Source organism: Accipiter gentilis, chromosome 1 (genome assembly GCF_929443795.1).
Source record: "Accipiter gentilis chromosome 1, bAccGen1.1, whole genome shotgun sequence".
NCBI classification, from domain to species: Eukaryota; Metazoa; Chordata; class Aves; order Accipitriformes; family Accipitridae; genus Astur; species Astur gentilis.
Genome location: NC_064880.1, coordinates 50,327,784 through 50,350,921, shown reverse-complemented (window position 1 = coordinate 50,350,921; position 23,138 = coordinate 50,327,784). Strand labels below are relative to the sequence as shown.

General features: G+C 40.7%; 1 protein-coding gene across 5 annotated transcripts in view; it reads right to left on the bottom strand.

Annotated features, from left to right (window-relative positions):
- ARHGAP15 (Rho GTPase activating protein 15) overlaps window positions 1–22,448 on the bottom strand; it is a 330,972-nt gene extending 308,524 nt beyond the window's left edge. The window contains exons 1-4 of one of the 5 annotated variants that reach the window (XM_049803704.1): window positions 22,202–22,328; window positions 21,980–22,040; window positions 11,217–11,277; window positions 4,910–5,089 (exon numbers count right to left, since the gene is read on the bottom strand). In XM_049803704.1, the coding sequence (XP_049659661.1) occupies window positions 4,910–5,074 (165 nt within the window). In that variant the 5' untranslated portion in view covers window positions 5,075–5,089; window positions 11,217–11,277; window positions 21,980–22,040; window positions 22,202–22,328. Of the gene's footprint in view, window positions 1–4,909; window positions 5,090–11,216; window positions 11,278–15,134; window positions 15,155–15,280; window positions 15,302–21,979; window positions 22,041–22,201; window positions 22,329–22,390 lie in introns of those variants that run through there. The other 4 variants (XM_049803687.1, XM_049803697.1, XM_049803712.1 and 1 more) reach the window with 4 other exon arrangements.
- Window positions 22,449–23,138: the final 690 nt, after the last annotated feature.

The window sequence follows — 23,138 nt, the reverse complement described above, 5'->3', positions numbered from 1 at the left end:
GGCTGAAAATCTGGAGTCGAGGGCCGAACGAGTCAGTCTGCAGGCACGACACGCACCAGAGAGCAGATCTAGGTTTTCAAAGCGCAAAACTAGTTCGAATACAGTAAGGGCACATATGACACACTTCATTTCTCATTTTCCTGCACTAGAAAGGAGAACAACTAATGTTACTCAGCAGATTATTTTTTTTTTTCTTGGACAATATTCACGTTCAAGAAGAAAAAACTGGACTGTGTTTATGGACTCACTGCTTTCATACCCACCCTGAAATATTTGGAGCGAACAAGGTGTAAGCTTGCATTTATTAACAATTACCACACTTGTCATGGGAGGCTCATACCTTTTTCTGCATCTGTCCCAGTGCTATTCTATGATTTGTGTAACACCTTGAAGGGAACACAGCTATTTCCTTACAGTGATAAAAGTAGATGCCTCTGTAATGGACTAGTGTACAATGATAAAATTTGCAGAGAATAATGCCTGGGCAGTTACTATTAGAACACAATAAAGAGAATACTTTCCCCCCACCACCTCAGATGTATACAATTATGATAGGAGAAGGTTTTCTGCTTTTAGAAATATTTTGTCAAGAGTTGTTTTTTTCCTCCAGGAAAAAAGAAAACTGGGGAAAAAAAACCAAGAATCCTCAGAAACTTTCCCTAAATAAACTACACTCTAAAAGAAGCTCTGATGATCTCTCAGAGATTGAAAAAATCCATTTTCAGCTAAAACTACCCATAGCAATGAAACTGAAAATACTCTAAAAGAGGGCTGGAGCCTGTCTGGTAATTAACATTAAACAGATAACATATTTACGAGGAAGTCAAAATATTTTGGAAGCCGATAATCCTGTAAGCCTTAACATGGTATAAAAACAACAAATAAATGCAAAGTGTTACTGTTACACATGCCTGCCTGATCAATGGTTTTCACATATTGATCTATAAATGGAGTTGACAGTCTGTGTTGGCTGCACATTTTCCAAGCAGCTCTATTTTTGTACAAAACCAATACGGGCAATTACCTTTGTTTGAGATGCCAAGTCTTATCAATTCAATGTGATTTAGTGTCATTTTAATTAAATATCAGGATCTACTTCAGGACAATCTATACAAACAAAGCCTCAAACTTGACTATAAGCTTGATTTGAAGTAAACATGTACAAGCCCTGCAATTTCAAAATATGGCTCAAAAACTCTGCTAAACAGAAGGCTTATATTTTTAGCAATTTTATTTCTGTCTTTTTGGCTAGCCATAACTTTGGCAAGTGTTCTATGATCACAGGAGTAAGAAACAAAAGAAGATTGCTTCCCGTTTCCCTGATAATGTATTAGAGAGATAAATAAACCTACCAGCTTGTTTAACCTAATCAGAAAAAGCTCTAATACATTAACATTTTGGAATGTCTAAATAGGTTCTAATTCTTAATATAGACGCCAATAAAAAAAGACATCTCATTGTTTGAAGTTGTTCTGAATGAAGCAAAATGCACTTCCCTGGGGTTTAACAGATGAAAATAGCAAATATTCATTTACATTGCTAGTTCAGACACTAACATTAAGCAGAGAACGAGCCCTTGCTTACCACAGCCTGTGTCCAGCCTCGTGATTTGTGCTCTTTAAACTCTACATTAATATCAATTTCAACCTTTGCACAGAGCTCAAGCATTTCCATCGAAATAAATAACGTAAACCCCCAAGAATCTGCATTTAGCTTTTGCATCGGTTAGCTTACGCATTCCCCATTTGCATCTTCACTACTATAAAATGCACAAGTGCATATGGCCCTACTGATGTATGATGCATATCCTTCTTTGTCACACTATAGAAAATAATCTGTCCACCTTCATATGTATAGCCCCAGGTGTGCTTACGAGCATCACAGCAAATGCTTGAGAATACAACAAATCCCTCAGAGAAAATTACGTATTTTCTTCCTGATAAATCACCAGCCATCTTTCTAGTTTTGTGCCTGGTTTTTGCCCTTTATTGTCCAGAGCGTTCTTTCCCCCCCCCCCCCCCCCCCCCAATGTTTGAGAGATAAATATTTCTACTGATTGTTTTAAATGTGCCAAATGCTGATTGCCTTAATCCACTGCAGTCAGTAGGTTTTGCATAAGTTGAGTAAAAAGGATTTGACCCATTTATTAATACAACGTAGGGTATGGTGCACATGCCGAATACGGGTGGCAAAAAAGTAATATGGAGTCCCCTATTAGCTATTTCTAGTTTTTAAAGAGAAAAATCTCTCTGATGATACAACAAAAATAGTCAGTCAATGTAAATTAGAAAATAAGCATAATCAGTGGATACCTGACAGATTATATCCATCATCCAAACAGAGGCAGACTGTTGAAAACAGAAAGTTTCCAGATTGAAAAATCAGGATAAATCCTTTTTATTTTCTAGCACAAAATAATTGGCTGTGCTTAACATACTGGTAATACATGTTTTTTAGCAGGGAACTGGGTGCTTTTAAATGCAAAAGTGAAGACTGTATATAAGTGCACTGGAAAAGAGTGTCACAAATTTTAAAAGAAGATTACTAAACGTGTATGTACATATATACACACACATATGTGTGTGCATCAGTTGGACCCTGCTTTTTCAAGACACTTGGACAGACAGAGACTACTCTTCTCCATTACTTTCCCCTAAATCCTTCACAAGTCACATGCACAGATTCAGATACATCAGTATGCAATTGATAAACACAATTGATATTTCGCTGGTCTTTTAGCTTGAATCTCATCACATTTAAAACACGTAGTTGAAAATGTTTGGATCCTCAGGAATTTTGCTTTTAGTTTGGGCGTTAGCAAACAACTTTAAGAGGCTTATTTAAGTAAATACGCCAAAACACTTTCAGTCTGTCAATATCTAGTCAGAAAATTCTGCATGGCAAAAAGAGATGAAAAGAATTGAAATAGAAAGGAAATTAGTAGCATGGCAAGCTTTCAATCTATTATGTCGGAGCCAAGTTTGCTTGGTAAAATGACATATACTCAGTAAAATTCCGCTTTTATATAATTAGCTACTAAACAAATGTAACACAAAGCAACTTTTCAGCTCTCAGCCAATGAACATATATTGTACCTGCTACGGTTATTGGAATGCGGCAGTGAATATTTATGTCTAATTTAACTTTTTAGAGCCCTTGCTCTGTAACAGTCCAGCATACTATCCCCAAAACTAAAGTTATGTAACAAGGTAATATCAACAATGAGAAACTGCATGATAAAATCCTGCCCAAAAGTGAAAAATGCTAATTTTGTCTCATTTAGCAGCTGGATACAGAAATGCTCATTAGTTTTAAGAGGGTTAATCCTTTTAACTTTTGCATATTGATATGCCAATTATGCCTAATTGTACAAGAGGCATCAGTCAAGGTAATAGTGCATAAACACATGAAAGTTATTAAGTACATCCCAACATGTAATAAAGTAGGTGTTAATTGGTAGCTGAGTTCTGCAGGCTATTGAGGTGGATAATTCATTGAGAGATGGATCACTTGTAATTTCTCTACATAATTCCTTTTGCAGTCTCATGCTGTGATGTTTTCATGCTTGTCAAAAACAACTGCAGCCTAGTGCCTTTTGTTAAACACAGCCAATAAAATATGTTAGGCATCATTAAATATACTTAACTTTTAAACTTTTTCAAAGGTACAGTTCTTCCTGATAATACATTATAGTTTTCCCAGTAAATTACTATAAGCATCGTTTCAGGTTTGTAATGGAGGAACGGTTCACGTCAGATAAAAAGGAAGAAACATGTACAGTGTGTCTGAGGCAAACAATATCGTTTAAATAGAACGTAAATGAGTATTCTATCAGCTGCTAAGGTCCAAACAGATTTTTTCCTCCAGAACTGTGAGGTGAAATGAATTAAGCTATACCAGAGAAATTAATGGTTAAAATACTGTATTTCTAAATTAATATACTGCATTTCTAAATAAGTCTGAATTTTGAGTTTGAACTTTGAGTTAAAAGGGAAGAAAATACAGCTGTTATTGCAGGCTTCCTCCATTTAATAACTTTGTTAGAAAGCTGAATATTTCATAGGAATCCATTACATCAACAAAACAAAAAATTAATGGTTGGCATGGTTGTGAGAAGTGACTGAGACCTGGGACTCTGTCCCCAGCTAACAGAGTTTTCCCCCTCATTTGCATTCTCTGAGAATAAAATGGATCTGGAGTCCAAAAAGTGGCTAACATTGCATAAATAATTTTGTAACATCATATGGCCTCAGCTGCAAGTTGCCACCATTATGGAAGAAAATTAACCAGGGGAGACTCATACCAATCAGTTTGTTTAGTATCTCAGAAGGAGTACAGGGGCAGGGATGCAACTGGCAATAGAGTTCATCACTAACTATTTAATTTAAAAAAAAAAAAAAAAAATGGCAATGGGTAAAAAATGACTCAACTCTTTCAACTCTGTAAACTATTAAAATAATAGCTTCCGTGTCTGACTTTTTACAATTCATTCATTCTTACAGCAAGACCCATTTTTGTTATGGACAAAGTTGCTTTTTATTTACAGAGTTGTAATTGCCATTTCTTTTCTTTTCTCTGCTTTTAAAGTTTGTCATTTGAGAAATTGTGACCTATATCTGATACCGTAAGTGCTATTCTCTACAGCAGCTGTACTTAAGTACTCTAACACTTGAGAGTTGAAATGCTGAGTAGATGCTATGATCACGGCCACCAAAGCCAAATTCTGTCTTTCATTGAAGGAAAATTGTTATTCTAATGCCTAACCTTACTCCTAAAAATGTATTAGCGCCCTTAAATCCCTCCTTGCAAGGGCTGGTCATGAAACCAGTACGTTAACCCCGCTTAAGGTAATTTTGTAGTTTTTAAAAAAATTGGAAGACTCAGAAAATATTAGGAGCATTTTACTTACAGGCTCAGCGACTTTCATGTTCTCAGACAGAATCATAGATTTGCTTTGGCTCAGTCTATCGTGGTGACTGTTGGCATTTTTGATCCTCATTTGAACAGCCCCCGTACTGTGGTGGGAAGGATTAGGCTTTTCAGAGGCCGTATCAGAAGTTGTAGACCTTTCCATGGTTACTGGGTTGACCTGAAGAACATAAAATAAGAGCATTAATCTAGGGACCCTTCATACAAAAATGTATCAATGCCAGTAATATGTCACTGTAGTCAGGAGAAGAAGCTGAGTTATCTTGCTGGCAAGATCTTGATCATCTTTGAACACCAGGATAACTATCAGCTGTGTCAGCCTGTAGTTTTATTATTGTCCTTATCACTCACACATCCAAACTGCCTTGGAAGAGTTAGTTTATGTAAAAGATTATCCTTATCTCAAAAGCCATTCTCCTCTATGGTGTAATCTCCCTGCAAGCCTCTGTCACGTCCAGCTGGCAGGCACTACACTTTGTCTTTGGCCCTGCTCACGCTACACATTTTAAATCTTGCAAAGGAAAACGACATGCTGTGAAGCCAATTAACATATCTTACCTCCACACTTCAATACATGCATGTTACAAGTGCATTACAGGACCGTGCTGCAACCCTCCTAATGTCCTAAATTTAAACCCTGGTCTAATAAAATTAATTTTGACAGTTCTACCAATGTCACGGGTGGGATTTTTATTTCTCTGTTAATTTTTAAAATTTTTAAATGAAGAAATGGCTGAACACATCAGCTCTCAAGCCCTTGGAGGGACCCAGGGCAACTTGTACAGAATTATTACCTTCTCTAGCAGTGCTGCTCTTCAACCTCCTCTCTCTGTGTCAGTGCAACTCAGCAAACTCCGTTCTAGTTATTCAAATTCCCAAAACATTTTTCGTCAGCAAGAGTTGCTTTATAATTCCTGTACAAAACATCAGGAGAGCGATGCACAACACTTGCTCTATTTTCCTTCCCCCTAGTTCAGTGTGGCACTATCTTACGCAAATCGTGGGTGAAGTAATATGGTAAGAGTCACAAGAAAACTTGCTATTTATATTGCTATGTAACCATATGAGAAAATGTGTAAGGGAGAGATACTATATAAGCTGGAATTGCTGGTTTCCCAACTATGGAGCCAGGGAAATGGAAATCCATTTAAGCGCAGTTACAATATAAACTGTTGAAAATCAGCATTTTTCAAATGGGCTTGAAAGGCACAACTTTGTCTAGGGACAGCTCCCCAACCTCTGAAGACTCTAAAAGATGGAATTCCCCGATTTCAAGAAAGCCCACTTCTAGGAAGGTATCAGAGCAGAGGAAGATACGGTACTGGTGTGAAGGTGGCAGAGGGAGACGAGGAGTGTTATTGCACGTCTCTGGCAGGCCCACAGCCGTTGCGCTGGTGGAAGGACACAGTTCCCATAGCGTCACCCTGTCCTGGACCTGACAAACCAATTCCTTACAGGAAACTGCTTTAGATGTAGAGGACACCTAGAGGTGGGTGCCCAGGACCATGTCCAGAAGGCTTCTGAATATCTTCAGAGGGATTTATACTCATACAGGCAGAGATATGGAAACATGAGGAAACAGAGCACTCTTCAAGAGAGAAAGGAGAAGAAGAAAGTTCTTCAATATTAGCCATTATTCAATCAACATTAGGTGCCATGAGAGGAACACTAACTTTAATAAAAGCAACAGAAAAACGTATGCTCATTGGCCGTTTCCTGCATTGAATTAGTTACTCAAGGATCACTACAGGAGTTGAACCCCAGAAAGAGAGGAGAAAGAATTGGCTAAAGCTGTTTCCTGCTACTCGGGAGTATGTGTATCTATTTCTGCTGCAGAGTTGGTATATGACACCGGGGAAAACTCTTTACGTGGACCTTTGGTAGACGGCACTGTGTGTTCTCCCTCCCTGAGACACTTCTCACCACCCTTCGGAGCAGGCACCGCTAAACCCATGTCGCAGGGACACTTTGCCATTTTGGCAATAAGGTCTGCAGCAGCTCTAAGTAGGAAATGATTTTTTCCTCCTTCTAAACTTGGAGAGTCAAACCATTTTGTATTTCGTGTTGGTATCAAATCAAAATTGCTTCTCAACAGATTTTCAGTAGGCTCCAGGCTGGAGAGCTGATCAGACTCGAGAGACGAGAGCAACACTGGCTCTGTCACCGATCCAATGTTTGGCTGGAGCACATCTCTCAGATTTTCTTCTGAAATCTCCCACCTATAAAACTCTGACATATCTCTTCTCAGGAGCATTATGAGTTTAATTAGGTAGGCTCTGTCTGGTGTTGTCAGTACATGGTGTGCTATAAAAAAGTTTAATAGTACGACAAAGTCATGCCCTGGATCTCAAGTAGGAGCACAATCAGTAAATGACAGGTCTGCAAAGACTTCTGAAAACGTTTATTCTAATCTCGTTGAATCTTAGTTAATTTTCCCCCCAAAAGGAATTAATTCACACACATCAGAACATTACAAGGAGACTTTCTGAGGCGCTAAAATTACAGGAACCACCATAAAAGAAAAGAAAAAAACCCAAACCTCAACATTTCCACCACCAGATTTAATTGTCATAGTGTAGAGCATGGTGAGATCCTGCAGAATATGAAGGAGACCTTGCAGAATACGTAGGAAAGGTACAAGTTACAAAAGTTGCTCTCGTAGGATTTCCAGGTAGAAATCCTTTGCCGTCCCAATTCCATCAAGACTCCTGACAGCGTTATCTGTCCTGCATGCCAGTAGATGGCACCCTGAATATGAGCTCCACAAACCCAACGGCCTTGCATTCACATTTGCAAGAAGAATTTGGTGGTACTCACACTCTGCCCTCTTTTTTTTCTTCTTCCTATTATTATTTCTTTTCAACTTTTAAACAAATAATAGAGAGGAAGACAGTCAGGAAACAGATAAAATATTAACAGAAAATAGAAAAAGGATCCTACCTGATGCTTTTATGCTACGGTGCTTCCAAACTGTTATTAGCAGCATCAGGGCCAAGTTTGGGCCGGTTTTGCAGGGGAATTCGTTTCACGTACTTTGGAAGGCAGAGCTGCCAAGCCCTGTGCAACTGCTTGTGAGGCACTCCATGTTCATTATATAATTAGCTAATTTGCCTTTTGGCAAATAGTTAGCATCTGGATATAAATTTTAGTTTTGAAACCTCCTACGGTTGATTTGCTGGAGAACGGCATTAAACAAAGACAGACTTTACCCCCCTCCCCTCCCTGTTGTTTATAGGGTTTCTGGAGCAAAGGGGCAGCGTAACTTTAAGGCATTCACCTAAGAGAAAGGGGACAGGGAACCACACCAAAAATCCTTTTGGAAGTACCATTTTCAGGACACTGTGGAACAGAAGCAGCACATTGGATAAGGGTGGGAAAAAGTCCGGGAGCAGTAGAGGTACCAGAGAAATCCTTGACATGAGGTTGGATGGGTGGTACAGGAGGGGAAAACTGATTCACAGAGTGGGGAAAAAAAAGATTACGCTGCATGTGAGAAAGGAGAACTTTAAGTGCTGGAGACGCGGGTAGATCAGCTTACTTCTGGGGCAAGAAACACCGCTGAGCTGAAGGGACAAAATCACCTTTCTGGCTGGGACAGCAAAACCAGTTCAGTGCTACACACACAGCTATTTTTGGAGATAACTTCAGGAGTTGAAGAGCCCTCACTGAGGGAAGAAGGGGTTCATACTTTTAATTAAATTATCGGCCTCGGTGTGTCAACACTTCCAGTTGCTTTTCCCATGAATTGGTCCGTGTGTTTGGGATGCTCGGAGTGGAGACAAGCCTGCTCCAGCAAGGAGCACAGCATCCCCACAGCCGATCAGATTGAGCTGAAGCCAGAGTTCAGACACCAACTACAGGCGTGAGGTGGCTGCTAAATAGTCAAATGACATTTTACACGTCTGGCAGATCAATGGTTAAGACCCTAAACCGCTCATTTCTAAATGTCCACTTGACTTGCTTTCAAACATGTGATATGGAAGTCATGAGTATTACGGAGGTGAAAAATGGAAAGGTTATTGCAATGCAAATTTGTACACACAGTAAAGCCATCCCATTTCTGAGAATCGGGCCCAGGTTAAAAGAATAACACAGCAAATTGCAGAGATCAGATCTTGGGCTTCCTCACAAAGTGCTGGGTCTTGGCAAAACTATTTCCAAGAACATTTTTTTTTTGTAACATTTTAACATTTTGTAACATTTAAAAACTGTTTTCACAAAATCCTGATGTTTGATAACAGTGAAAACTATTTAAATAAGTTCTAATTTTCCTTTAATGGGACAAAATACTTTTCTGCCCTTTCTCTTCGAAAAGAGACAGGAGACGAGAAAGGAAACAAAGTAACAGTGTTAACTTCCCAATGAAAAACAAAACAAAACCCCCTTCCTTTTGCTATTTATAATTTCCATGGGAAAAAAGAAAAAAAAAAAAAAGGAAAAATATACTTTTTATCTTTTAGCAAAAATTAAGAAAGTGAATTGTTCATCTTGCTGTCCTTCTTATGTCTTCAGTAGCTTAATTATGGTTCTGTCACATACTAACAGCCAGTAAGTATTCCTCTCCTACAGCAGCTTGTGGAGGTAGAGGAAGTTTCATATTGCATTTATCAGGTTTTTAATCCATTTTGGCACGTTGCTTTGTTCAGAAATTGATCATATAATGAGCAGACTGACCAGTATTACCCAAGAACTTTACTTCATCAGTTTGGGTACAGTATCGATAACGTTAGTATATAGGTTTTCTGCAAGGCAAAGAAAAGCGTTAGTTCTTCAAGAAAAAAGAGGATAGCAGTATCTCTAAATTTTGGCTTGAGCTATGCCTGTGTTTCCTACAGCTATGTACAGTGAAAGACAGAATGCAAACGTTCATTCATTAGCAACTTGTACCAAGTAGTCGTAACAAGCCCTTTTATCCAAGAAAGGAAAAAAACTCTGCCCATGATTAATATAATTTGTTACATTTGTTATTCAGGATTATGAGATTGAAAATGTTGTATATATTTTTCAGTATTTTTCAAAATAAGCTTTCAATATCTTCCAACTTTGCTACTTATGACATATGCACCACTATCACATCAGAATCATAATGAACACAAAAGTGCTCAACATAGTAACATGAAAACACTGCAAAATTAAAGTGCTCCTTGTTACATTCACTAATTCCAATCTTCTGCTGAAGAGCATACTGTACCTCAAGAGCATCCATTGAAACCAAATGCAACAATATTACAGAATAAAAATCACACTAGGTTCACCATTACACTAGACCTGTGAGCCTGAAAAACCATAAAAATGGAAGAGGAAGTAATGAAAAAAGAAGCTAATGCCACACATGCGGTGAGTCAGAGCGTTCTTGTAAAGGAGAAAACATATTGCTTTGTCTGTGAAAAGTGTTTAAAATCAACACACCTACGTAAACATTTCTGCTGTTGGGTTTTGCTCTTAGCCTTTGCTGCACTGTTTGTTACCTCTGCTGAAGTACAGCTCAGGGGCAGTAAGTGCTTAAACACACAACTGATGGATATAAAGGGGGACAGATGAAAAAAAACTATAGGTAAAGAGAGGGGATAACAAGTAAACTGCCGCATGGTTTTTTGCAATTATTCTTATCTGCACGCTGTTGTGTCTTTATTTTTTTTCAACCATCCCCACCACGCTGCTCTCACAGCTAACACGTCACACATCCGCGCCCAGGGCACGGACACAAACAGCGAAGGCTGCTGAGGGATATGGTGTCCTGGGCTGCTGCCCAGAAGTGTCCTGAAGCCAGTTTATCCGAGTACTAGAAAAACAGAGAAATCCATTGTAATGAAAATACAAAGCAGATGTAACATTCCTATGCCTTTTCCTTTGCAGAAAGATGTCATCCAGCCCAGAATAACTTGTACTTTGGATCAGCATTAATTTCAACCATCAGTCATATCTCTAGTCAAAGCAGGAGATCAGGAATGACGCTACATCACCATTGCCTCAGTCTTTACTCCAGTTTTATCTTTTTATATCAGATAGACAATAAAACAGAATTCCTTGGCGAGTTCAGTCTGCCATAAAATGTTCAATGTTCTAAACTCAACAGCACAGTTTCCCTTATCAACAAAAACTGCAGTCTCGTCAGCAAACATCGCTGAGTTACTTGATACTTCCTAAGTCCTACAAAAGCCACGCTCAGCAGCATTGATTATCACATGCCCTTTTAATTTTTCGACCTGTTGCAGCCATATTAGACTTTCGGTGGTGTCCCTCCAAACAGACAACGCACTGCGCAAGCTTCATGGAGGTCATCTTACCTCATGTGTCTAAAGGCTGGCTTTTTAGTCAGTCTTTTCTAGTCCAGCATTTGAGGACTTTCTGCAAATAAAACCAGAAATGACCCACTGAATTTTTCAGGCAACTCTAATGTACATGTACAGTTACCCATGTCTCTCCTGTGGTCAAAGAGAAGGGTAAAAATTCTCTTCTGCTTTGTTCGTAGCGATATCTTACTGCCCAACATTTCTCTGTTACATACATTGAATACGCTGCTCAGCCCGTTATTTACCATTTTATTTATGCTCTGAGCTATATAATCCAATCTCTATGAAAGCTGCACATAAAGGCAAATTTCTTGACGCAGCTTGGCCCAAATCATAGCAGACTTCCTAGGTTGTAGCCCAATACAAGAAGTAAAGCATTTTCAAGCATCGTTGTTAAATAACTCTTAGGCTGTTTAGAATCTTTTATCCTTAAGATTTTAACTTGACCCTTGATATGATGACCGTTTCAACCTTTTCAGTTTATTCTCTTATGTTAAGAGAGGGTTATATTTTACAGCAACATTTGGATAACAACTACATAATTCTCATGATAGAAATCTCATGTACCAGCTTAATATCCAGCAGGAACAGAGTGCGTTACCGTTTAAAGCAATTTCTTCCTAATTTGTGCAATACAGGACATGTGGTTCCAGACAGGTCGTAAAGGCCTGATCCTGCTCTCAGGTTCACAGTGAACCCACTGAAGTTCATGGAATTACAGCAAAGCAAAAGTGATGGAAATACACTTTATAACAAGCTGCAGGAGGGAGGACTTACACCATTGTACAGCAGTAACTATGTTTCATTTGGGGCCTAAGAACATAGTCTAAGGTTGTTCTGATGACTGAGTTCCTAAGAATTAAAGTGTTAAAATGCAGTACTTCCTTTCTCATTCCTGATAGTTACTACACATATAAGGAATATGTGATTCTCTACTTACAGTACGTCACAGATCTGCATGGGTGTGGAGCCTGCACTGCACAGTAACTTACAGCCTGTTACAGTTTGATGCTTCAGCGATTTCCTGCCCATTGACTGCAGCGCTAAAAATAGGAGTGGCTTTCTGCTATGAAGATTGTAGGGGGTTTTTTTCTATTTTTTTCAACTAGTAATAGCACCTTACACAATAAAAAAATTAAAAGGATAAAATAAAATAATAGAAGGCTGATGGCGAGTCCCACTTTCTAGCAGATGGCAGCAAAATGTCTTCAACCAAATATACGGTCTCAGTGGAAATATTATTAGTCTTTACAAACTGTTGCTCAATTTCTCTCAAGGATTTGATGAGGAGAGACACAAAGACAGAAAATCTAAATAGCTGTGCAATGGCTGTCAATTGGGATTTAAGCATAAAGCTAAGGTCCTCCTTTGTGTCATTCTGAAATTTTGTAGATGATTGCTTAGTGAAGAAGGTTGCCCGGAGAGGTTGTGGCTGCCCCATCCCTGGCAGTGTTCCAGGCCAGGCTGGATGGGGCTGTGAGCAACCTGGTCTAGTGGAAGGTGTCCCTGCCCATGGCAGGGGGAATGATTTTTAAGGTCCCTTCCAACTCAACCCATTCTATGACTCTATAATAGCTGAAAGCCCCAGGGTCTGTTCCCTGCTATACGTAGACCTTTAAAAATAGCTGGATCAGATGACAAAGGAAAACAGGGATTTGGAAAAGCTATTTGTACCCTATACGGCAGAGATGTGCTGTCTCTGGAAATGCTTTCCTATCTGGATAGAAGTGGCATGAGAGTTAGAAAGAGAAGAGAATGGGAGACAGTTACTATTCCAAAGTTGTGCAGATACAACGACAAACTCTTCACATCCATATTTAATGACTACAAATCCACTTCTACAGATCTAACTCTAATTCTGTAATCCTCAATGACCTGCTATCTACGGGACTTCCCTGCACAAATAAAAGCTTGCTAGGAAATATCGCTAGGATATTATTAGAAACAACAAAACCACACGCAATAGGGTAAAAGAGCTTCTTCAAGTCAGCACTGCATATGGTCATGTCTTTTCTTGCATCACTTAGTTTCTTGATTATATTACATGTGAAGGTCTCTGGAAAGGTAACAGTTGTTTCAAAAGTTCATCTGTCCCAATATATCATATGGGATAGCATAATGGAGTCTATTTTCACCACTCCTATGTCAATTTAATATCTCAGTTTCAAGTGGAACTTGAAGCTAAAAGTATCCTTTGTGTACAGTTTGGCCTGCATATGTTCTGGGAACAGTCGTCCATAGTAGAAATTCAGTTGAATATGTAAAAGAACATGCCTGGGAAAAATCGCTACTTCTAGGTCTTCCTGCTGGCAGCGCATTTCATTTCTTTCTGGAGTGCATCTGATCCGCAACACCTGCCTCCATTTTCCATGCTGTGCAAGCTAGACTACAATCTTTCAAACGATGAATATTGGTCATATATACACAGTATTAAAAAAACAAACTTGAATATAATCTGATACGTAACATTTCTAATGGACCCTACGACATCGAACAGCCAAACGGATACAGTTTAGACATTAGGCCAACGGCAGCAAATAGTTTACAGCATCATAAAGGTTTGTAACAATTTACTTGATTTAACACCAAAAAAGACCTGAGAAGTACTAGAGGGGAATGTTTGGTTACTCCTGACCTGCCCCCACCTAACACATGAGGAAAAGATAATTTCCTTCTACCTCCTTCCTTTCTGCTGTACATTTATATACCGCAGGCAAGTACAGAGTAGAGTCATGGCTTTCCAACCACCGCAAGTAAGACCGACCAGCTCTGAACTCATTTTATACCTGCATATGATGCTTGTCACACGGTAACTTTTTAGTTTAAAGCTGTCTAATTCTGAATAAAAAAAAAAATCCAATGTTTTCTCTAGGAAGATCACATAAGAATCACAAATTTTCTCCGGTGCTTGAAAGAAATCTGTTCCTATAGCCTAAATGTTCAGAAAAGTGTTGTTACTTTTAATGTTGCCAGATCTGAAGTGATGAGATACTATGGGAAAGGTTATTCTTGCAGTATTTACAGATACAAGCAGAAGCAGAAGTGACAGAAATTTCAAAGTAAGACTGCTTGAAATACTTCCAGCTCAATTTTGCAGAACTTCTCCTCACAGAGATTCGGATATTCATCCAAACGTTCCATGCTTACCTGAACTAGACATGTGGTGAGGGTAATTTTGGAACAGCCCAAACTCTCTGGAGAAGTAGAAGAGTTGGTACCACAAGACAAACTGATGTATTAGAAAAATATTTTTTAAATGCCTGAAAGCTTGCTGCAAATAGCCAAAGAAACAAACTTCCTATAAGTTCTCAATTTCAGAGCTCTGCCAACAGAAATTTCAGTTTCAGTTTGACAGTGGCTATATAAACAAGCTGTCACAAGGTCAGCTCGGGTAGGACATTACAGCACATTTGTGACCTGCACCACATTCATGTACAGGCTCATGCCCCAGTGGTCGATCCATGGTGGAAGAAGCACCTCACATTCATCACCGAGTAAGACTATACACAAGTTTTATCCCACTCTACCTCTAACTCAGGCACTACTGAACACTTGGAGCAGTTGCAAGTTGTGCCTCAGTTTGCCTCCTGGTCCTTAGTTCCTACAGCAGCAGCATCCCCAGAAAAAAAGCCTTCCTGAGCTCTGTTAAGCCTTTGGTGAAGCAGTAGGAGTCGCTCTAACCTCTTAGAGTGCCTTAGAGTCCCTCAACTTAGTAGTCTAAGTGTACATTTGCCGTGTCTTAATCTATTTTGCAGTTCTGTATATCCACCGTCCTACAGAAGACATGTCTGTCAAACTGAGATGCTGAGATTATTGAATAGGAAAGGCTTTACAGCTTCTTAGACTTTAAAAACAAATCAAAAAATAAAGTAAACTTATAATAAAACCTTTTTTTTTTTGTTTAAAACTTACAATAAAACTATTACTGATGCTGTCTGCCTCAATAGTGTCTACAACAAGAGGTTTGCCCCTTATTCGGACAGCAAGACTCGCTCTCTCCCACTCCCCAGGATAACGTTCGATTCCTCGTGCTGTGCACATGAGACGGTCCCTCCTACCCTCTCTCAATCTTCCTCCATATATATCTGCAGCAGTTTTTGCGCTGTGATCCTGCAGCTGCTCCCTTGCTTCTTCTCACTGCTCCCACTTCCCATCTGAGGGGGGAAAAAAAAAAAAAGCTCTAGACACTTTTAATCTGTTCCCACACTCCATCTCCACTTTCCTTTGCAGAGCTCCTGGTGCTGCTCTTGTAAGAGACTCTGCTGTGAAACGCAGCAGAGCCGGCACCTACAATTTTAGGAGAAAACTTTCAAGCTGCAGCAGGAACTAGAAGGGGAAATTCTTTGCGGCTTGCATCAAGCAAGCCCTTCTTCTGCATTTTACGGGGGCCCCGGGTTGTTTTCTGCACCAGCCGCCTCTGCCGTGGCCCAGAGCGGCAGGAGTGCCTGCCCCACCGCGCTGCTCCTCAGCACCACACGGCAAAGCAGGGAGAGGACCGAGGCGTTTGTTTTATGTGACAGTATCCGATATCACAGCCCATAGCTAAGATGCCTGCTTTCAGCAAAGGGGAAATACCGATGGTATTGTGGTGTCAAAAATATCATTTCTTCGATTATGCAAGAAGTGTGAGCATAGGCTCTGCCAATTATCGCTAAAATTTTTACTGCAAATGTACGTTGTTCTGGGAGGGACCAATGAAAACTTTTTTTCACTAAGGTGGTTCGAGATGACTCCAGAAACGTTGTATGCATGCTTTCTGCAGGCCAGGAGACCAGAGCCCACCTGCACCACTAGTCCCACCACAGATGTGCTGCACTTGGTAGAAGCAGTCAGAGTCAGCAGCGACGACAGCAGGAGCGCGGTGCTGCCAGATCCGCGTGTGAACACCAACAGTCATAGTGAGAAGAGCGGCAGCCATTCATCTGCCCCCAACATTGCTAAGAGCAAAAATACTTAACGAGTATGTATTACATTTTCTGTTGGCTGTGGGCTCATTAGGTAACGTGGCAACATGCAGAGCTGATGGACTCCTCAGAACCGTCGTTGGCTGAAATTGCTGCACTCAGCTCAAGTGAACCTTTGCAGTCCTACGTACCTGAGTTAAAATGTCCTTACAGTGCATCAACCTTATTCCCTAAACATCTGTATCTTGGTGCATGATACAAGTCTGGTAAGAAATCTCTGCGTTTAACACTTTTCGTTCTTTTATTTTATACGATTTTCGCTCCACATCTTGATAGAGTCCCCCTCTTCACTTACTTGCACTCTAGGGAAGATTTTATAAAAAGACCCAAACTTTAGATGAAAATTAAAACTAGAAAAGATGTTTTCCAATTAAAATCTCTGTGTAGCAATTCTGGAGGTCTCAGGTCTGTACGACTGCATACTGCTCAATCCAGAGCCAGAGCTAGACTGTCCAAAGGAAAGTCAAGAACGAATTGAAGACCAGTTTCTCCAAGCCTCTGCTAAGACTGGGGGCATTTCTTGCCTTTGTCAGGGCCTAGGATTAATGAACAAGGAGGAACCGACAAGCTTTTACTTGGGCTGTTTCCGCTTCCTTTGCCATTCCAAGAAGAGTGGGTGGATTAATGTCACCTCCTAGTCTAAAAATCATCACAAGAATTTGATTACTTATTACTACTGGTTACTATGTTTTGTTCTTTTTGCTAATAAAGTAACTAAGCATGCAGTGTACTGTTGATAATAGAAACAATAATCTTTCCAGATCAAACCACAGCACTATTCAGCCCAAAGCACAGAAGGCAGCACATGTCAGAGCAGCTCGGCCACTTGGAAAGTCTGACGTACCACCTTCCTAGTGGAAAACATTGATTCATTTGTAGCAAAGCTATGCACTAGAAATGCGTTTTGATTGAGAGAGCCCAGGGAGGCTTCTGCTGGTGTTTGCTGTGGGTCTCCACGTTGTTACCGGGAGGCTCTCCTGCGACGTGTGTGTGGTTTTGGCTCTGGCCAACATCACCGTGTGGGCTGGGGATGCCCCAACCGGTGGGACCCGCTGCCAGTGTTGGGTCCATTGCCCCACTGGGGACCGCTCAGTTCCTCCAATTCCACTGTCCCAAGCAGACATCTGGCCGGTCCAGCAGCAGGTACCTCCTGAACCACAGCTGCAGCGGAGGCACCAGAAACTCCGAGAGCATCCCGACACCTCCAGCCATGGAGGTGACTCTTCTGGAGACAGAACTCCAGAGCTTCAACCGTCTTCACAAAAGTATGTGTCATTTCCCTCCTCACCCACAAAGGAAAGGAGTTTAGTAACATCCTGAGCAGAAGACAAACAAGTACAGGTGCTAAGCACTGTGCCTTGCCCGGGAGGAACTTCTCTATGTGCTTCAGATAGGCGCTCCGGTATCTGATTCAGCACCAAATACAGTGGTGGCTTGGCTCAGGGTGTGGCAGGAAAAGAAATGAGAAACAGAGCAAGCACATGTTTAAAGCACATCTCTTCGGCTCTAAGCCACATGCACTTCTGGTTTTTCTTCCTCCTTGCCTCCCCTTCCCCTCTTATCAAGTTGCAGTTGTGCTGAAAACTGATGGATGTCTCGGAGAAGGAATCAAAAGTCACTTTAAGTTCATTTGTTCAAGGACTGTGCCTGTTTAGTATATCAGGCACAGGCTTTGGAAGAAATATTCATGAAAAACCACAGTACAAACCCACAATAACCGGCTTAACTACAAATGAATGATTTAATACCTGACAATCTCAAATGGCAGGAAGTGAGGAAGTGTTATATTGTGTCTTAAACAACCTTAAACCACTAACCGTAGCAATATCAAACTTGCTTAGTTAATTTATTGAAGAAATGCTTCAGTAGGTATCTGTGCACTGTCTGAGTGAGTATTTTACTGTGTAACGTGCACATACCCCCAGAAGTTTAGAAGCTAATTTGGAGAATAGCAGTATCTGTTTAACCCTCTGATATCTTTCCTACTTAATTCCCAAACCAGTTTTTTCTCATGCTAAGTAAGGTGAATGGAAATACAGAGAAATGAAGAGAAAAAGGCCAAAATTTCCAAGCATGGATGAATTTGGGGTTCTTATTTTCTGGCAAACAGGACTCACTTTTACACACGCCAGACCTCAACACTTGCAGGTGACTTCACCATGAGCCAATAATGCACAGAAAATCTGCGCCACCATGACCTGGCTGCATCTGCAGACCGAGCTCTAGCATAGGTTAGCTTTGCCCATGGTCAGTTTGCAACATCTAAGTATTCACGCCCAGAAAATTAATGCCTGCTTTTCTCATTCAAACAGCCTTCTTAAAAAAAAAAAAAAAAAATCCAGTAGCATTTCTTTTTCTCCTATTTTAGCCAGCCTGGAAGTTTGCACCCCAAGGTGCTTCAAGTTGTAATAAAGATGATGGGTCCACTGACTCTGGGATAAGAGGTCTCACTCTTAAAATGAAAATAGATCTGCATTGAGGAAGTTCCTGTGCAAATGAGGAGCTAACTGTTTGTTTCGTAGCAAGTCTCCAAAACAACCTTTTTATAGTATTTCCCAAAGCAAGGAAGACCGACAGAGGCATGTCGAGTGCATGAAGGCACAATCTTAACATCCAGCACGGCAATGAAACAACCACCTCTGTCCTTCAGATGTCAAGAAGAGAGTTGTCAGTGAATTAAGATTCATTGAGACTGCTGGTTGAAGCAGACCAAACTTACGAGAAGGTTTCAGAAGCAGGTAACACCAATGCCTTCTGACCCAGAGCAAGCTCACAGGTCCCCAAATGCACACCCCGCAGGGAATTGTGCTGTTGTGAGCAAGCTGAAGGCAGCAGGGCCTTCAGCCTACTCTGAGACTACAAGGACATTACAGCAATTAGTTCGATGGTGACAAAAGCTGTTGCAAGTCACCACAGGATGGAAAAAGAAACAGTTTTGTGCAGTTTGTGTAACCAGGTAAAGAAATCTGCTGTTGTGCTCTGAACAGAACTTGAATTATCATGGAAGATATGTGGTCAAAAGCTGGGCCAAAATTTTATCCTATCGGGTTTTTTCAGGACTAATCCTATCAACAAGTGAACCCAGGAAAACAATCAAGGCATCTGCATATAGACGGTATCCATCAGTACCAGCTTCTGTCTTCGCAGCACTAAGAAATATGTTTGATGCATCCATGTGGAAGTCTTAGGAGAAAAGTGAAATGTAGAGACTTTAGCTAGAGCTCAAGTGATGCTTTGTTTTGTCTTTAAAAGAGATGAGCCCAGACAACACCTATACAGGACTAAGATACATTCAGTGCAACTGCCACGTTTCAGGTTTCTAATTAAGGACACAACTAAGCACTAACAGACTTCTCCAATGTTGAGAGGAAGTTTTTAGCAGCATGCAGACTTTTACAATGCATTAAATGGTTAACAACTCATACTGATTGAGCTGACACGGCACAGAAGCATCTCAAAAAAAAAAAGTCCAGAAAATAAGCAAGCATCAGAACTACGCGTTGTGAGCCTTCAAAAAATTCAGAAGACGCTGCCTATAACCCACTAAGCCCCACGTGACTCAGTCAAAACAGGCCATAATGCAGCAGTTCCCACTGCTAAAAGTCTGCGGGACTGCTTAGCAGAGAACCAAGCTGAAGGCCCTGAGCAGCACAGCAAAAGCCATCCTCACTACAGCACTGGAGATCACGGTGGGCACTCCATCCCTCTGTGTGGGATAATACTTTTCAGAGCCTGGCCTGAAGCTCATCACTGTAAAGAAGTAATAACTCCTGGGAGCAGAAACAGAGAAATCCAAACCAGAGCTGCGTACAACAGTTTCAATTAAGCTAGCCCTACATCAAGGAGGTTGTGGTGGGGTGCCACCCAAATATCGGGAGAAGAATCGAAATGTGTCTCCGTCGCCATTTTAGTTTCTGGTTCCTGCTTCACTCCAGGTGGGGAGGAACATGCCCGAGACCACGGTCTGATATAGATCTCTCCTTTGCTGTCCTGGCAGTCCCAGCCCCCGTGAGAGGGGCTACCGAGGGGGCCACAGGCTCGTGCTTGGTCGGAAGAAGACGGAGTATCTCTTCCAAGCTAGGGTATCTCTTCTATCAAAGCAAAAGGAAGTTTCTACAACAAATGCTGCCAAAAAGGCGAGGGTTTTTTGGTAATTCAATAATAGTGTACAGCAGGAGCTTTAAAATATAGAGTGCTTCAGCTGTTCACTCTATTTGGAAAAGAAAATGAACAAATGTATGTTACAGATGTAATTGGATTGAGAGGTAAAGTGAACAAGAGATGCTGCTTTTAAATGAATTTCCTTTGGACACAAAGAGGTAAGTTGCAGGGAAGGGAGAAAATAAAGAAAAATAACTCAGAATTCAAACTACTTTACCAAATCTCACAGCTCTGTGGAAAATGCATTTCAAATGATGCTAAGACATTGCAGCAGTAACATAAAAAACACTACAAACACAGCCCAGGAAGAGAACATGGTCTTTTTATACAATTTCCCTGTCTGTGCTGATTTGTGTATGCAGGCGGGACAGCTTTTTTTCTCAAAAAAAGTACAGAAAATTTGAAATGTAATCTTATAACACTACGCTAAAATCTGTCTCCAGTTAGTATGCACGATTACAAAATGAGCTTCAAGCCACGTGTGCTATCTTTCAACTCTGACCCATATTTCCAAAAGAAAACCAAGTTGCTTCTTACGATAAGGCTATCAGTTACAAACATGAGTACATGTCACAAAGTTTGCAGCAAACTACACGTTACCAGCAAAACAAATCTTCACCGTACAACAAATCTTGTTAGTTCTGGCTCTGCTTTATGTGGCCCGTAATCAAAACATTATATTGTGTTATTTGAACATCCGCCTAAATTACTATTTGCTTGTAAGGTTCTGAAGACCAGAAAGCAGTGTTTGCCCACTGATGGCAATGCGAAGTGATTTTTTTCTGATAGAAAGCTTCAAGTGAGATGGGGACTCAGGACACACAACCTTTTTCTGGCCAACTCCGAAGCAGAGGAGGAATTAACCTGGATCTAAACAGCCTCATGCAGGAAACATGCTACCGGGATATCTCCATTGAACAGCTCCGCGAGGAACAGCATTGAGAGTGCTCACAGACAAACCAAGGATATTTTTTGTACAATGTCCTTTTTGCCTTCCTGCATCCTAGTCCTGTTAGCACCACTCGTGAATAATAGAGCGGTACCAAACTTTTGGATACTGAGCAGGGCAAGAGATCCTTCTATTGATCTCTTCAGTCTCTAGCGACACAGAATATCGACTAGATAGCTACGCTTACCATTCTACTAACTTTTACAGTACCCACTGCACTAATCACCTCCCTCGTGGTCACCAGCAGGGAAGCCAGTTAATCAAGCAGTGCTAAACTGCACCTGGCAAAGGCAAATGCTGGGAGAATTGATCTAATCTCATTTTCCAGCCAGTGCCACCAGCCTTTTCTACCTTTTGGGGACAACTAGCTAGTACTAGCAGGGATCTGAGAAGTGATAAATGGTTTGGGATACTAGAGTGGGTCTGATACAGTTGCCTCTTGCAGAGGATGCAACAGATTTACTAGATCCTGAAGGCAAATTTTGCATTTAAAACATGATTTCATATTGGTACTCTCTACAGTTTTGCTCATTGCTTTCAAATTCACAAATGCCAATAGAAATAATTGTGTAATTAACATAGTCCGTATTGAATGCAAACAAAATACACACAGTTATGATTGTTTTAAAATCTTTAGCAACAGGTTTCCTAAACTGTATTAAGAGGAATTTAAGGTTCCTTACCTACAGCCTCACAGACGCCGTCATCTCATCTCAAACTGCCATCAACCAGCAACAGTTTTAACTATTTCAAAAAACGGAAAACATCTAGGTCACATGTCTATAGACAGCATTTAGGTTAATCTCCCACAGCTCATAAAGATAGAAAGTAAGCAGGAAAAAAAGTAAAATAAAACCACTTCCTGAAACAGCAGAAGCTAACCATGTCCCCAGTGAGCAACTTACACCCAGGTTTAGTGCAAAACTCTTCCGGATTGGATAAAGAACAAAACTTTAAAGTATGAAAGCAGCTCCTCTCTTAAAATTGCCACAAACAGGGAGGGTTAGTTTTTGCAGGAGGTAAACATGAGGTTTAAAAGGAAATGCTGAAAGGAATTATGATTCTAAGCCTCAAGACAACTTCCCTTTTCTTACCTTCAGTGAAACCCTTTGAGTACTGAAATAAATCGCTTGCAACAAATGTGCTTTGCTGTTTTGAAATGTAGCTTTAGTAAACATGACGCTTACCATACTGTTACTTTAGATTTACAAAACAGCAAATTCTAGCCAATCAGAGAGATTGCTACTTAAAAAAAAAATGCCTTGTACTATTGTCTGGTGAAGGTCGCCCAGACAAACACTTCTGTTTCTTTGATTTTCTCTTTTAACACTTCTCCACGAAGCAGCTCCTGGAGAAGTAGAGGCACGCATGGCCGCTGCCCCGCTTCACTTCTCCCAGCACCTCACACCGTACCGGTCCCTCTCAGGCAGGATGAGCCCAGAGAACCAGCAGATTCAGATGTAGCTCTGGACCTTTGGGACTCTTGAAAAGCCCCTTCATTGCAGATGCCTTCAACAGCATCTTCCCCTGTGGCCTTTTTTTCAGCAAGAAACAGTAGTATCTTTCCAATATTTCTAGCTCAACTTACAAAATGAGGGTTCAGCTCCCCGGTGCAGCGGGGGTTCCCTTGCAGGGCAGGGTGGTTGGGCTGCGTGTACAAGGACCATCCCAGTGCCGGTCAGGCTGCAGAGCCCTCTGTTGATGCTTTGGCAGAATAGGGGGATCTTTTTTGGTTGTCTCCCACAATAAAAAAAAAGAGAGCTGCCCTATGACCTGAGAAAATCAAGGCCATCCTAAAAGTTTAAGGATTTGTCCTGACAGTGAAGTAAAATGAACCCTATT